The 16,765-nt window shown below is 37.1% G+C and overlaps 2 protein-coding genes across 5 annotated transcripts in view; one reads left to right on the forward strand and one right to left on the reverse strand.

Annotated features, from left to right (window-relative positions):
• LOC110459658 (neutral and basic amino acid transport protein rBAT-like) overlaps positions 1-9,351 on the reverse strand; it is a 39,723-nt gene extending 30,372 nt beyond the window's left edge. For both annotated transcript variants that reach the window (XM_021512014.1, XM_021512015.1), the window contains exon 1: positions 9,171-9,351. In XM_021512014.1, the coding sequence (XP_021367689.1) occupies positions 9,171-9,337 (167 nt within the window). In that variant the 5' untranslated portion in view covers positions 9,338-9,351. The remainder of the gene's footprint in view (positions 1-9,170) is intronic.
• The window catches only part of LOC110459659 (delta(7)-sterol 5(6)-desaturase erg32-like), a 26,914-nt gene continuing 10,357 nt past the window's right edge, over positions 209-16,765 (forward strand). Inside the window, exons 1-5 of one of the 3 annotated variants that reach the window (XR_002463916.1) lie at positions 209-546; positions 4,760-5,001; positions 9,688-9,823; positions 10,170-10,436; positions 14,272-14,425. Coding sequence is in view for 2 of the 3 variants with exons in the window: in XM_021512017.1 (XP_021367692.1) it covers positions 459-546; positions 4,760-5,001; positions 9,688-9,823; positions 10,170-10,436; positions 14,272-14,357 (819 nt within the window). In the remaining variant the exon portion in view is untranslated. Of the gene's footprint in view, positions 547-4,759; positions 5,002-9,687; positions 9,824-10,169; positions 10,437-14,271; positions 14,745-16,765 lie in introns of those variants that run through there. The other 2 variants (XM_021512017.1, XM_021512016.1) reach the window with 2 other exon arrangements.

The raw sequence follows: 16,765 nt of genomic DNA on the forward strand, positions 1-16,765 counted from the left end.
ATACAACCCAAAACGTGTTGTCGTGGTTCTTAAGAGACGAATGGGAGTCTAACGACATCTGTGAAACAGAACATCTATACCGTTTCTAATGGTTCCCATGCAATGTCTCTTAACTGTAACCTAAAGAAAAATAATATCGGCGTGTTAAACTTTCAGCGTACGTCGCCCCTAGAGTGATTCTCCTGACTGCATGCAATATATACAGAGCTGGGCGCTGTTATTATTACACGATTGGCTCCGAGACGCACTCGGAGTATCTCCAGACCTTTTATACACGATGCTTATGTAACGATCAGCCACCGTAGTCGACAATGAAATTGTTATCAGTTTGACTGTTGGGCCTGCTTTGGAAGTTATTTATCAGTGAATTAGGACGAAGTCGCTCATGGCTTAGATAATCGTTGGAAGACCGACACAAGCGGTACATTACATCTTACAGTGTCGCATCAAAATACAGAATGGCAGAAATAACGGAACAAACGAAAGATGGAGCGGCGAAAGTGGTTTTCATGATCGTAGTCTTTATTGCTGCAACAGCTACAAGAGGTATAGTAATTAAAAGCATTGGAATTCTAATTATGTATACACGCTAACGTACATTAATGTACCAAAACAGGTTTCACACAATCGATTTTATTCTCATGATCTTTTATTTCAAAAACGGTTCATACAATAAAGATTTTGTCTAATCTCGCGGGAAAAATCGATACTACCTTGCCTTGACGCAGTCTTCAGGCACGGACGCGACTTTCCAACAAAGAACATAGGTGTAGTTTGGCAGTATACTACATGTCACATATCTTTAATCTGACATGTTGACAGATCGATACCGATCAATCAATAATCCTTCTATTTTGTCGTGCCCAATACAAGCTTTAAATGTTTGGGCGAGTGTACCACAAGTTAGGATACTGGTTTTATATAGAGGTTGACGGAACGTTAGGCCAATTCGTTTATCTTGTACATCTTTTCAATATTCGATTCACCTGAAATTTCGTACCTTTTTTTTTTGAAACACTAACACAGTAATAATGATTTGATTTTTTTTATTCCGTTGTTGTAAGCTGACAAAGCTTTCGAATTTTGTAATGATTCATGTATTGATTTTTGTGTGTGATGCACACACACACACATAGAACACGTGCTCCTGGACAGGGTTTCCTGTCGGAAGCTGTTCCTGTCTGCCTGTAAGACTACTAAATGTGGTATGTCGTGACGTTGAATTTGCAGTGTATTGTCTGGTAGAAATTTCAACCTGACCAGTGTGTAACATACTTGGTTACTGTGGATTAAATATGGCTACATCGGATGTCCACATCAATTTTAACATACTTTTGGCTACAGTGATGCTCAAAGAATATTATTAATACACTGTATAATTTCCTTCCTAGGAAGTGTTCTAGTTTCAGTTGCTTTGTTTTATTATAAATGGCTAATTATCTTGATTTTATTGTCCTAGTTTATATAACTCTGTCCTTATAAGTATGACCACAACATATACTTAACATACATAGTATATATATACATATGTACATTGTCAATATATTGTATACCGAAACATTTTCGTTGCAGTTTAATTTTCACCTTTTTCGCCCACCGTAATGACAACATCATTTATACAGTAATTAATGTGAAGGGCGAATTTAATATTGGCCGAAAATTAATTTTACGTTCGAAGGGCGAACATGTCCCGGTACACAGTATAACACACACAGACACACTACGAGGTACATTTCAAATCAAGTTGTAACTCTAGATCTGATAAGCTGAAATAGGTTAATTAACACCTAACAGAAATACCAGCCTACGTATTGTGCATAATATTGATCTTAACCCATAAATCGTCTTATAATCAATAAACGTCAGGAAATGGTTCTAAACGCTTAACTCACTGATCCATGTGAAAGGCTAATACACACGGGGTTCAGATATTAAACACGCGGCATTACGTCAGTACCTATTTGGGCATCCTCGCGTCTGTGGGTAACGTCGACAGTAAACTTCATATTGTCCCAAAAAGCCTACCTGAATTAGCCAGCCACCGGGACTGGAGGTTTTCGTTCGAGCCTTCAAGCTTTTGTCAAAATATTATATAGATATAAAACGTTTCGCAACTGGCGATTGCAATCGGCATATGATTTTGGAGGCAAAAAAAAGCCCCTTACTCGTTTAAGTTAGTTTTCACCATGGCTCATCTCGTCGATGCCACAGCCGGCATGGTGTTCTCTCTACAGCTTCTCCCAATAGCTGTAGCTCTGGCTCCACCAGAAATCATGAGTCATGTTGAATGCAATGTCCTACAAACTGTCTACGGGTAGAAACTTCTAGAACCATCCATCCACTCATCACACTTAGCTCACTTCCTGTCGTTGACTTCTTAACAGCCTCCACTTGGCACGGAAAGCTCTATGAAGATGACACGTTTTCCGAATAAAAGCACAAGCTTCTTATAAAAGTTTGCCTTCGTCTCCCAAGTTTGCGCCCGATTCTTCGGATTCAATCGCTATTCCCTTTAACATGTCTCCCGTGTTGTGGTTCTCTCTGCAACTATGCATCTCAACTTCATCTTTTTGAAATGTTTCTTTCTTACCTAACATATGCGATGATTAGGAATGTGACAATAGTCAAGGGCTATCTCAATCAGCTTCTGTAGGATTCTATGGGGTCTAGCACGGCCAGGCTGCCTTTGTTCTTCTGGGCTACTCTGACCAGTTTGCTAATGACACTTGTCTTCTATGAATCCTGAAAACTCAAGTCAGTTCCCAACTATAGTGGTTGATTTCGATGCGACAGTTCGACATAGGCGCCAATGCGCAATTCTGTCGCGTTGGCGGGGTACTTTTGTCGCGTTAATCTTTTCGCGTTGTCGCCAGACGCTAGATGGCCGAAATCAGTCACCAAACTTAACACGATCGCATGTCGATCATTTTCCGAAGTATTGCGTCATGTTTTGTAACTTTTAGCACCCCTTAGTTTAGCACCTCTGGTAAGCAGAACAATGTAATTAGGTGGAGTAGCGTGTGCTGATAGAGTCACACGTAACACATGATACTTAAACTGACACAGCGTTTGTTGATGGATATGTGATCACCGACTTAGGATTATCCCTAACAATTTCTTCTTAAAATGTTAATATTGGAATCACATTGAAACTCCCCACACAGTAACAAAAGTGACACAGCAATATGTCATGAAGATTCTTTATATGTTATAACATCAACCTTTCATCAATACTCATTACTATAAAATGAATAGTACAATGTACTGTTGACCGGGAAATGAATATTTGTCGAAAATTGATTTTAAAAAGTATCTTAATTTCTTTTGGACATCTACGGTTTAAATGTTTTCCGTTTGCCGTGCAGGAATCAAGTTTATTTAGTACGCTGACGTCATTTTGATGTAGGCGAGATCTTTTTGAACTCGTGAGGTCTGTAAATGATTAACCTATAAGCGATTGTCAACACGACGACTTACAGTAACGGAGGCGGCTGTTATCAAACACAACTAAACCGTTGAACTTAGTACAATAGTACTTAGTATGATAGAGGCGACATTTATTACCAGTTATTACACTCTGACCTGACCGCGTTTGATAGCAGTGTTTTCACTGCTAGTTTATTATACATGTATATATGTACAGATACACTGTGTTGTCCTACATTTGTATATATACACTGTTCGCGACACAGCATTGTGTGATATGATAATGAATACGGTATCTATATGACTTCAACCAAATTATTAATGAAGTCAGTTATATTTGTGTGCCCTCTTATTTGCAAGTTCATAGCGCGTTTAGGTGAACGAAACATAAACAAGTAGGAGCTGTTACTTACTTAATTTTAAAGGTTTAACCACAGTTTCTAAGGATAGGCCCGCATACATGTAACTGCTCAATATAAAGGTACATTTTCGAACACTTTCTGGCCTGCAATATTATGGAATTATAATTTTCAGATTTCTGAAATCTTACATAAAAATCTGATAGGATTCAATATTTTATGTTATTTCAAAATTTGTATAATCAATAATATTCAGTTTTGTGAAACAAAAGGAGTACATCAACTTTTGTAGAAATATAAATGAAGAGTGCTTTAGATTGTCACTACACTCGATTCGAATATGCCTTCTCGCTTGCAATAAAGTACCGGCATAGTCTGTCTTTTTGATTACACATTATAGCATCAAAGTCCGATATTTGTTTCATATGCTCAGAATAACACTCTAAATGCATTTTGAATATTCATATTTAATCTGTTTTTGTTTAATGCTGTGAATTTCATCGATTGTGGTTATTGTCAATCCTGTACTAGAGCATTTCAAAATTTTGAATTACTTAAAACTCAAAATATTGATTGCACACATTTCGATTTATCGTAATTTGTACTTACATGTTGGATGTTGTCTTTTGGTTTACTCTAGTAGTTGAATAACAGAATACACAATTCATCCATACCGTTCACACTCAATTTTCAGCTTCGCAATGACGTTTCTATATTACTTAAAGACACACATACAACACCATATAGAATTTGTTATCAGAATTTTGAGGACTCTGATAAGAACATGGAAACGATTCTGGCCTTGGAACGCTACCGACAATACAACCATGACCTGCTCTTAAAGAAAAACGATGCAATTACAGATTTTCAATTTATGCCTGTAATCATCATTAGACTTTCAGATTTTTTTCCATATGAAAGATGTCAGTAGGACAGGTTTAGTAACGGTTGCCGTTGTTCCGTTGTTCTTGTAGGTGACTGGCTGTTGTTTATGGTTTACATAAGCAAATCGCAATGGCAGACGATGTTGAACACTTCCGCCCTGTACGAGCAGGTGAACGATTCCGTGTCGTCTGGGGACGTGGGATTACTGGAGAGCTGGAAATTACAAAACCTACCGATTTTCCTCCTGCTAGCTGTGACGTCATCGTTTGTGATGTACTACGGAGTTGCGTATGGATTTATGTGGTATTTCTACATAAACCGTCGGGACAAGGTACCTTCATTTATTGTTTTTTTCTTTGCAATAGTGTCATTCAGTAGTTCAAGCACAGCCTAAGAGATAAATACAGTCATGCAATATTACACAGCTACAGGAAATGCACAAGAGAAAATAGTAATTGTATATTGTCCTAGGCCGAGTGTCTGGCCCTGACACAAGACTGAGTCATTGGTAAAATGTCAAAGTCTGCAGGGGTCGGGGCCAGAGGAAACTCGGGCTAATATTGTCCCTGAAATGCTAATGTATATGCTCAGAAAAAATAGATAAGCTTGAATGATAATAAGTTCATTGAATGATAATATATGAAATATTTCGCGAGTGACCAACCTGTTATTATTTTATGAAACCGATGAAAAACAACCTGTTTAATATTTGCTTGTGTAGTCAATTCCTTCCGATTCCGTGTTGTTTATAAAAAAAAAGTTGTATTCACCACAGGGAATAAATCTAGTCGAACATAGCCATTATTGTGGTAGATTCTACGTCCCAAAGTCCCACACTCTAAATCTTTTCTGATATCATTACTTACACTACGGACACTTTTAAAAACAACGTTTTAACCAAAACACTCCATAAAGCTATCAAAATCCATGCATAGCAACTTTTTACTATCGTGTACCTGAGGGGTCTCAGTCGAATACTTGCCCCACCGACGTCTTACCTGATTTGCTGGGTGATATATATAGTGGGCGGGGCGATTGGCATGTGGTCTCAATGTAATGCTCTGACTATATACTAAGAAGTGAAATAATCCTTAAACTATTGCTCAGTGAATGAGCGACTTTCCCTAGATACAGAATCGATCCGTCTTTAGAACAATACTATTTATCGTTGTGTTACTTTAATATAGGGACAAATAAGCAGCATACTATATTTTTGTTTTAGTACAGTCGACGGGATAATGCACATGCGATCGTTTGGTCTGAATACTTTTCGGTACAAGTGTTTGGACAACGTAACGCCAAATATGTGGATTAGTATCTTCCTCAACACGAATTCTTGTGCAATTGACCATAAATGTGACTTACTCTTCTGAAAGAAGGATATTAGATTAGTAATTCAATAATTTAAACAGATTTATCTTTGCTTCGAACTATTGTATGAAGATCAGTTATTGTTGCATATGACCTTAATATACAGATTATTGATAAACTTGTCGGTTTATGTTTACTAGTAAATCGTTGTATCTCGGTACCGTTGTACTAGAGTGTACCAGGATACTACTACACAGAAAAGTATCTATATTGACAACTCTTTATCTAACTCACTCTTGATAATAAGTACACAGGTCATAGTGTATCGTTTGACATGCAGTACAGTCGTGATCGCTTCTTTTTTTTTGCCTCATATTGTCCTCGTTACAGACCGCATCTATAAACTTATTAAGTTATATATATGTTGATATAGTTTCCGTTTTATGATCACGTCATAAGACACTAGATTGATGACTGGTAATAGAGTCAGCGGACGCTTAAACTAGTTTTCGGCAGTAAGGTTGGAGGTCACTCAAGCCAGTCTGAGGAAATTTGGGTCAGAGGTCACACAGACTAGTGTCTGAGCAGTTAGGGACAGGGTAGTCAGGGTAGTCTCAATATTTATAGGATGAAGTATCATTTGCGCATGTCTTTGAGCAGAAGGGGCAGCTGTCATTAATGTCAGTCTCTGGACTGTACGGTCAAAGTCACTCTTGCTAATATCTGGACAGTAGGATCGAGGTCATTAAGACCAGTATCTGGACAAGGGTACCCAGGCTAGTCTCTTCTCTAGACTTGTGTTAGGGTCAGACGCTACTCTGACTAGTATTTGGGTAATATGGTCAACGGTTACTCAGAGTAAATAGTGTGCTGTAGGGATTGTGGTCACTCAGAATAGTCTGTAAACAAGTGTTAGGTTCAGAGGCTATTCAGGCTAGTATCTGGACGATGGGGTCAAGCGCCACGTAGATTATTTTGTGGACTGATGATATGGAGGTCACTCAGGTTAGTGTTTAGACTTTTGTAGGGTCAGATTTTCAGGATGGTCTCTGAGAAGTAATGCCAAAGGGTTAGTTAAGCAAGTCTATGTCCAACGGTACATGTAATAGGTAATGTGTCTTTCAAGTGTGTATAGTCGATGTTTTAAATCAGCATTAAACGTCTGCAGATATCTGTTAACAGACGACATCAACGTGAACCATCATATGTCAAAACCCCCTGTATTCAATTCACTCTCTACATTTGATTGGTCTGCCAGCCATTCAGATGTTCGTTACGGTACTTTCTCGAACCCAGTACTTGGGTCGAATCTCGAGTTGTTCTCTTCGAAGTTGCTAGAAAGATAATAAACAAACAGGAGGGTATGGTCAGGGGACATTCGGAGAACTATCTAGGCTTGTCATAACGTTAGGTATTTGAGCTAACACTGTGACAGGAAAAACAAACCCACACTTTTATCATTTCAATCAAAGTGTTGGACAGGTGATTAACTACAATTGTACTCTTAGATGTTGAGGTAAACATACCTGATGGTTCCAATGCAGAACACTGCGAGTGCTTAGTGGATAATTAGTTGCATACATACTGTGGTCCGAGAACACTGCGAGCGCTTAGTGGATAATTAGTTACATATATACTGTGGTCCGAGAACACTGCGAGTGCTTAGTGAATAATTAGTTGCATACATACTGTGGTCCGAGATCACTGTGATTGCTTAGTGGATAATTAGTTACATATATACTGTGGTCCGAGAACACTGCGAGTGCTTAGTGGATAATTAATTGCCTGTATACTGTGGTCCGAGAACACTGCGAGCGCTTAGTGGATAATTAGTTGCCTATATACTGTGGTCCGAGAACACTGTGAGTGCTTATAGGATAATTAGTTGCCTATATACTGTGGTCCGAGAACACCGTGAGTGCTTAGTTGATAATTAGTTGCCTAAATACTGTGGTCCGAGATCACTGTGATTGCTTAGTGGATAATTAGTTGCCTATATGCTGTGGTCCGAGAACACTGTGAGTGCTTAGTGGATAATTAGTTGCATATATACTGTGGTCCGAGAACACTGTGAGTGCTTAGTGGATAATTAGTTGCCTAAATACTGTGGTCCGTATCTATTAAGTACAGTAGGTATATATACGTGGTTATGTTTATATCTATATAGAACAATATAGATATAAGGTACGGATCTGTATGGTACATGTCCTGTATACCGGTAAACTTTCGCTGCAATTTCGCTCTTTTTACCATCCGTAATGAGGAGCAATTTTATCTCACCTACCCGAAGGGTAAGTGAGCTTATGCTATGGTGCGGCGTCCGTCGTCCGTCCGTCGTCCGTCGTCCGTCTGTCCGGCGTCAACTTTTTACTTTAAACAACTTCTTCTCAATAACCAAAAGGCCAAGGGTACTGATATTAGGCCTGTAGCATGCTGGGATAAAGGGCTACAAAGATTGTTCAAATGAATGACCTTGACACACTTTCAAGGTCAAAGGGGTCAAATGTCGTAAAATCTTCAAAAATACTTCTTCTCAATAACCAAAAGGCCCAGGGAACTGATATTGGGCCTGTAGCATGCTGGGATGAAGGGCTACCAAGTTTGTTAAAATGAATGACATTGATCCACTTTCAACCTGATGTCCTTGTTCGACATTCAAGGTATCGGGCGTCATATGTTTAAATCTTTTGATAGGTTCTTATGAATCAAACACTGATATTCTGCCTGTAGCTGTATTTTAGCCCACTTTTAAGATTACAAGTGTGAGATTTATACCAGGTGAGCGATTTAGGCCCATTGGGCCTCTTGTTATATTGGGCAAAGATGGATTTTACCGTAGGAGGGCGAATATTTGCCCGGTATTCAGTACTCCAGACATTGAAAAGACTTGCGTCACGATGTTAATAACTAGTAAACCCCGGATTATCAGTATGAGCAGGACGATATTGTATTGTAAATAACTTCAATCGTATTTGTTTATTTTACATGTCTGACAATTTTCGAGTCTCCGATATATATAATGTAATTATGTGTCTGATTATAATGTCTATGTGGCCAATCTCTAAGTTGGTAGAGATGAAACGGGTTGACCGTACTAATTGAAACGACTTCGTGTGCACCAAAGCCACATTAAAACCATAGGACATTCTGTCGAATAATTCATTAAAATAATGTAATATTTAAACCTACCCATATGTGTGCCGTCCATTGTATCGCTTAATTCGTCTCTCAATGTTGCCAGGGTAACTGCCAATAGTAACTTTCGGTTTCTGATCCCTTTGGTATTTTCTATCCATATAATCCATTTCAATTACGACCAGATGCCTGGAGTATGAGAAGACAAGGTGCGATAACATATCTGCAAATAGTTCCGGTACTACAATGTGAGCGTTGTAGATGTGTGACCTTAAAATACCATCCCTTATCTCTTCCTTTCTGTCGTTAGTATAGATTGGCTATTGTTGTGTATGGGCAGTGCGCATGGTATAACACAACTAACGAAACTCCTGATTTAAATAATGTGCATTTGGTCGGTATCTAACAGTTATAACACTGGAATTCGAGATGTATTCGAAATTATTAGGTACTTCTCCTTGAATAAACAAATGAAAACCGAACTGAATACTCGCTGTCTTTGTTTTCGAGATCGTTGTTGTGTGACCTAGATGATCGATGTAACCGATTTCCTTTTCCTATTTTTCCACAGGCTCACGAGTGGAAGTGCCAACCAGACAAGTTTTTGACACCGTCGAATGAGAGACATGAGATTCTGCTTGGGTCGGCTAACATGCTTGGCGGTTCTTTAGTATCAGGGGTCATTGCGTGCTATATAATGAACGGTGGTAAGCCATATCTTGTTATGAATAATGTAAGACCTAATTAGGTGAGGATTTTCGTTTTCTCTGGATCCAATCGGGTTTCAAATACGGGTGGTCGGGTGGCGCAGTGGATATCGCGCTTGCCTTTCACCAAGGCGGCCGGGTTCAATTCCCCGATCAGACAGGAAAAGGTATGGGACAACCTGCCAGACCACATTGATTTTCTCTGGAAATAACTTGTTGCATACTATGGCAGGGTAAAAGTAAATTCGTCCAGCATTAAATGAGCATCGATTCTTTTAATTTTAATATAAATCAGCTAAATTACGATAAAATAAACAGGTGACTGAAAACATGTTTGTTTTCTTAGGTTATAGCAGTATGTACTACGGGCTTTCTGACTACGGCTGGAGTTACCTTCCCCTGTCGGCATTTGCGATGTTCATGTACAACGACTGTCTAGCATACTACCTCCACCGCCTGTTCCACTATCCTTTTCTGTACCGGCATATCCACAAGATGCACCACCGATACCACCAGCCGACGGCCTTCTCTGCTGTGGCCATGCACCCGGCCGAGTTTGTTCTGTACCAGGGGTATTTGGCGGCGATCCCTTTTATGGTACCCATCCACCCAGGTATATACATCATGTAATATTTATAATCAAAACAACCATTAGACCAAGAATACAGATGTATTTATTTATTCTAGAGATCTATTTAGGGTTTCTGAAAATCGTATTGAATTGTTTTGCAGTCGTTCTGTTAGAAAACATTGACTATCGTGTTTGTTTATACCTGGTGCTTTTGTGCATTGTGTTCTTGTGTCGAGTGCTGATACATATATATGAAGACGACACCAACCAACTACAAACAAAAACAGATATCATCGGCTCGCCTTACTTGGTATTCTACAGTCAGCCAATCTGCCCTTCTTTCTTGCCAAAGTAATGTTTTTATTGGCCCAGCCATTAGCCGTGCTGTTATTTAGTTGTCAAGTATATTTCATCTCTGCCTATTGATCATAATTTGGTGGGTACGGTCAATAGACAATCTTGTTGGGAGTATACTCGTTATATTTTATTATTATCGGAGTGGCTCTTGACACTCGGGCTAGATAAGCAAAAAACGGTATGCCGGGTGGCGGATTCCGGAAAGTTTTCATGTGGCGATAGTAATTAAGCGTAGACGGTTGTGCATATCCGGACATATATAAAACCGTGATAATATACTACAGTATATAAAAATAAATCAAATTAAAATGATTAATTTTTAATCATTAAAAGCGAACAATGTAAATATTCAGTGTTTTTAGAGAAAGGAGAAGTATTTTGGAAAAAATATCGATTTTCTAAGGGGAAAATTTTCAAATTACTTCAGGAACAACATAATCAGATATATCTTCAAATCTTACCTTACATAATGACCAAATATTTAGTCTGAAACGAATTGAAATGTAGTGATTTTATCAAGTATGCCTATGGCAAGTGACAATATACCAGCTAATAATACAAAGAAGAAAAGTTAGTTTGGTTATCTTCTATGATTTTGAATGAAAATAAAACTGTAAATCTTTTCGAAAAATATTGATTTGCCTGAAATTCCAGTATTTCTCCAAATTCCAAATTTGAAAAGAGTCAAATTCTTCCAGGAATAAATATTTTGATACATCTACCTACTTAACACTACTTTTTACTTAACAGAGATCAACATTCAGTCTGAAATCAGCTAAATGGTCAAGATTTCAAGTTATATAAGAATACACGGTTTTGCATCAGATGCAAAAAACTCAGACTTATAAATAATTCAAATTTCCAAAAACTCCTCAGAAAATTACTTTTGTAACTTTTGATAACTCATTATGATGTATCTGCTGTTTTCGAGGGAAAATTGTACCGGTATTTAGGAAAACTATTGATTTTCTTTCTTCTCAAATTTCACCCTTTTTGTAGGAAAAGGCAATTTCAAACTAGAAGCAAATTATTCAGATATATCTTCAAATTTCAAAATAATCCTATATAACAGCCAAATATTTAGTCTGAAATGTCACAATTTCAAATTTTATCAAGTAAAGCAGATGGCAATATATATACCAGCTAATATTAAAACAAAATCCTATAATTTTACAAAAATTTCAGATTTCTTCTCAGAAGGGATTTGGTAATCTTCTATGACTTTGTATGTCAATAAAGAAGTGCAATACTGCTAATCTTCACTTAGCGTATTTTGGGAAAATATTGATTTTTCTGAAATTTCAGCATTTACTGTATTTTCTTGGATGGAAAATATTCAAATTCCCCCAGGAACAAAATATTCTGATGTATATTCCAATTTAACACATATACTACATAGCGGCCAAATATTTAGGCTGAAATCAGTTAAAATGTGAGGATTTCAAATTTTATCAAGTATGGCAGGTGGTAATATCATAATACCTCATAAAACATGAAATTGTACAAAAAACTCAAATATCTCCCCAGGGACTTCTTTTTCAATCATCCTTTGTGACTTTCTTTGACTATAAAGCAAAGGGATACTACAAATGTGTTATTTTTGAGAAAAAGTCTATTTTGAAATATTGACTATATCCTCAAGTTTCAACATTTCCACCACAATTTCTAGGGTGGAAAATATTCAAATTATCCCAGGAACGAGAGATTTCAATGTCTCTTCAAATTTAACACTAATTCTATATAACAGCCAAATATTTAGTTTGAAATCTGTTGAATTTTCCTCATGTGGGAAAAGAGTCCAATTCCTACAGGAACAACAAAATATACTTAAATATTTTCAAATTCAGCACAAATTCCAGTTAACGGACAAATATTTAGTCTGAAACTAGTTGAAATCTCGCAATTTTCATTTTAATCAAGTATTACAAGTCGCAATATACAAACTAATACTGAAAAATATCACATTTTATAAAAACTGCAAATTGTCAAATTTTTCCTCAGAATGTTGCTTGGATATATCTTCTCTGACTTTGTATCACTATGAAACAGTCAATACTGCAAATTTGCACTTATTGAAAAAAAGAAGTGTATTTTGGTAAATGTTTATTTTTCTCAAATTTCATCAATTTCCCCATTCCTAAGGTGAAAATTGGCAATTCCCCTAGAAACAAAATATTCTGATATATCTTCAAACTTAACACTAATTCAACTTAACGAATAAATATTTAGTCTGAAACTACAGGTAGTTGAAATCTCGCGATTTTCATTTTTATCAAGTATTACAAGTTGCAATATCCTAACTGAATACCGGAAAAAAAAACATATTTTACAAAAAACACAATTTTAAAAATGTCTCCCCTGAAAGTTACATAGTTATCTTCTCTGACTTTGTATGTTTTAAAACAAAGCAATACTGCAAATTTGCACTTATTAAAAAAATAATGTATTTTGGTAAAGTGTTATAGAAACTGCAAACTGTCAATATACAGCCAAAGTCATGGTCACACTTAGGTCATAGGTCAAATTGATAATCTGAGCCATAACTTTTGAACCTCTGAAGATATCTTAATAAAATTTAAGGAATAAATGTAGGATGATAAGGCAATGTGTCGCATACTACTGTAAGGTGAGTACATCCAAGGTCATTGTCACATTGATTTCAAAGGTCAAATTCACTGTCTTGGCTAAAAGTTTTGACTTAGGGTAACTCAATGAAATTAAAGGAATAAATGTAGGATTGCAAGATGGTCTGTTGCAAACCACAATTGAGTTTTTACATTAAAGGTTAAGGTCACATTGAGGTCTTAGGTCAAATTCATTGTTCAGGCCATAACTTTTTACTCACTGAAGATATCTCAATGCAATTTAAGAGATATACATATATGTAGGATGGCAGGACAGAGTATTGTAAACACTAATTGGGTCTATGTCCCGAAGGTCAAAGTTATATTCAGGTCCAAGGTCAAATTCATTGTTGGGCGTCATAGTTTTAGCTTGCTGAAGATTACTCAATTAAACTTAAGGGGCTATGTAGGATGGCAACGCAGTGTGTGGCAAACACAATTGGGTTCATAGGCCCAAGGTCAAAGTCCAATTGAGGCCAACGATCAAATTCATGGGTCTGTAGCCCAAGGTCATGATCACATGAAGTTCAAAGGTTAAATACATTGTCTGGGCCATAAAACTTCTGACTTGCGGAAGATGTGTAATTTCACCACTTTGAGTCTGTACACCCAAGGCTAGATCCCAGTGAGGTCACACTTTATTTTAGTCTCAGTGACCTTTTCAATCAGCATAATCCATCAATTTTACTGATTTTCTTGTTCCCTCCCCAAAAACTAGAATAAATTGTGTCATAATATGTCTGTAGGTAATTTGTTGAAGTAATGTATCTTCCTTTTATTAGGATTTATTATTAATAAAGTTTGCTTCTAAGACTTAATCCTTAAGGATACAATTGCTCTGCTCAGCTGAATATTGTTGTAGCATTTTATAACTTCTTCGGTTATTGATGTTCAAGGCTCAACAGATAAGTTCTGGATTCTGACTGAAGAACCAGGTGAGAGATACAGGCCTTCTGCACTTCATGTTCAAGATCTGGGATGAAGCATCAAGTTTTAGTTCTCCTTAGAATTCTTATGGCTTTCTCATAGTGTGGAGTTATAATGATACAGGTATGATAGGTAAGGCTCCACTTTTTAACAACATTCTAAAAGTACATAACTATTAAAATAATCATGACAAAGTATTCTCATTAAAATTATAATTATGTAGTCATGCAAAGACGATCACAGGGAAAGGGCCAGGTAAACCTGGTAGCATATGTGTATCGAAATCTTCATTATGAGCAACTGTAGATCTCAAACTATTTTTATGTTTTGATATCAAGCTTGTTCACAGAAACGACCTTGACTCCGGAGCAAAATGTGTTTAAACATTAGAACAACTTCTTCTAAATGACCAAGAGGCCTAGGAATATGATTAAACCTTTAGCATGCTAGGATGAAGGGCTTCCAACTTTTTTTCATATGAATGACCCTGACAGTCAAGGTCACACGAGTCAAATGTGTTAAAACATTTAAAGGGCATATTTTGAACATTCAAGAAGCGTAGGATAATAATATTTTGCAAGTACCATGCTAGGGTTAAGGGCTACAATGTCTGATCAAAAGAATGTTCAAGGGTGAAACGTGTGAAAGTTCAGGATCCGATTGAATGAGCTAGACCAACTTTGAATTGAGCATTAAACTATTAGAATATAGGCTTATTAGGTGTAGAGTAACAAAATGTTCTAACAAAGATCTATTATATATAAGTTGAGTATTGATTGCCTATTTAATAATCTGACCATTACACACCTCAAATGTTTTGCTCACCTGGTCCAAAGGACGTTTTCCTTTAATAGTCCTTAAGGGCTCAGTCAATTTTGACCAAATATTGTCATGAACATCATTGGGCAAAAAGGACTTAATTTTATATAACCAGTGGGTGTTCTCACACTCCTTTAGGGCAAAGGGGTGGGACCAAATACAGGAAAAGGAGGTAAAACTTCAAAATCCTTCTTTTTCTGTACCGATCGATGGAGGGATTTTAACCAATTTTGTCCCATAGCATTTTAGGCACCCCTTTGAGGTAGAGGGGCAGGGCCCAATAGGAGGAATAAAGGTCAATCTTAAAAATCTTTCTCCTTCTGTACTAATTGAGGGATTTAAACTAATTTGTCCTAGACCAGCTTTGGGCAAAGTTGATTCAATTTTGTTTGAACAGAGGGTGTTGCGCAACCCCACTGGGGGCAGAGGGGCAGGACCAAATAATTGTAATAAAGGATTTTTTAATTCTTCTGTAGTGATTTTAACCAAATTTGGTCTAGAATCTTTGTGCCCGGGTATTGAGTTATGTATAAACGGAGAGTGTTGTTGCCTGGGATTAATTGGCGCAAAGGGGCAGGGCCCAAAATGAGACACACTGGAAAGTCATTTGTTAAGAGCCCCACTCTTTATCCATATCTACCCATACTCAACATAATTAGATGAATATATTCATGTTATCCTAGTTAGCTCTGGGGTTTACTTAATTTTTTGCAAATATTTCCATATAAAAATGTTCCAAACTATATGAAATTTTATGCTACTCTATCCAACAATGCTACTCGTCAGGGTGATTGCGAAAGAAGCTGTTTAAACGTTTGGTTTAATTTTGTTTGCCGTCCTATTAACAGCTATGGTCATTGAAGGACGTGCCTCCATGTGTGCAGTGTATGCGTGCTTACGTGTTTGTATGCAGGAGACAGGGTAATTTGGTGTGCTTGCCTCCTTGTGATAGCATGGATCTGATGCTGACTTTATAGTGCTATCTCACTGAAATACCATGCCGAAGACACCCAGCACAGCATTCTGCCCGGTCACATTATACTGACAACGGTTGAACTAGTTGTTGCCATTCCCCTAAATGCTGACCGTTCAATTTCAATAAATTTGATTGTCAAAGGACAAATTGATTGGGCAGCAGGCATAGCCTATTTAAGCCCTCTCCAAACATAGTAACAAACAGCGGTACAAGCATAGACAAAGACATTAGAACACATACAAACACATATAAACAAGTTGGTTTTATCAAATTGATAATTAAATTAGGGGAAACAACTACTAATACCCATTTTTTTATAATTGAATATAATGGTTTAAATTCTAACCTTTTATTTTGATACCGAAAAGACATATAAGATATAAATATACATTTTATGAAGAGAAAAGAAAAATAATTTGTTGAAGCTGCATGTATAAACATTTGATGGGATAAAATTACCGCACCCAACAGATACAGGCCAAAAAGTTCATTGTAACACACAAGGCCATCTACTGATGAGTTTGGAAAATTCAATCCTACCAAATAGTTTAATCTATGCATATTAAGCACAGGTAAGATACATAATCAACATGTTGTAAAAGCTTTATATTCTTATTTATGTAGTTTTTCCCAATATATCCCCCCCCCCCCCCCCCCCCCCCCCCCCC

This window comes from Mizuhopecten yessoensis, unplaced genomic scaffold (assembly GCF_002113885.1).
Source record: "Mizuhopecten yessoensis strain PY_sf001 unplaced genomic scaffold, ASM211388v2 scaffold10175, whole genome shotgun sequence".
Classification (NCBI taxonomy): domain Eukaryota; kingdom Metazoa; phylum Mollusca; class Bivalvia; order Pectinida; family Pectinidae; genus Mizuhopecten; species Mizuhopecten yessoensis.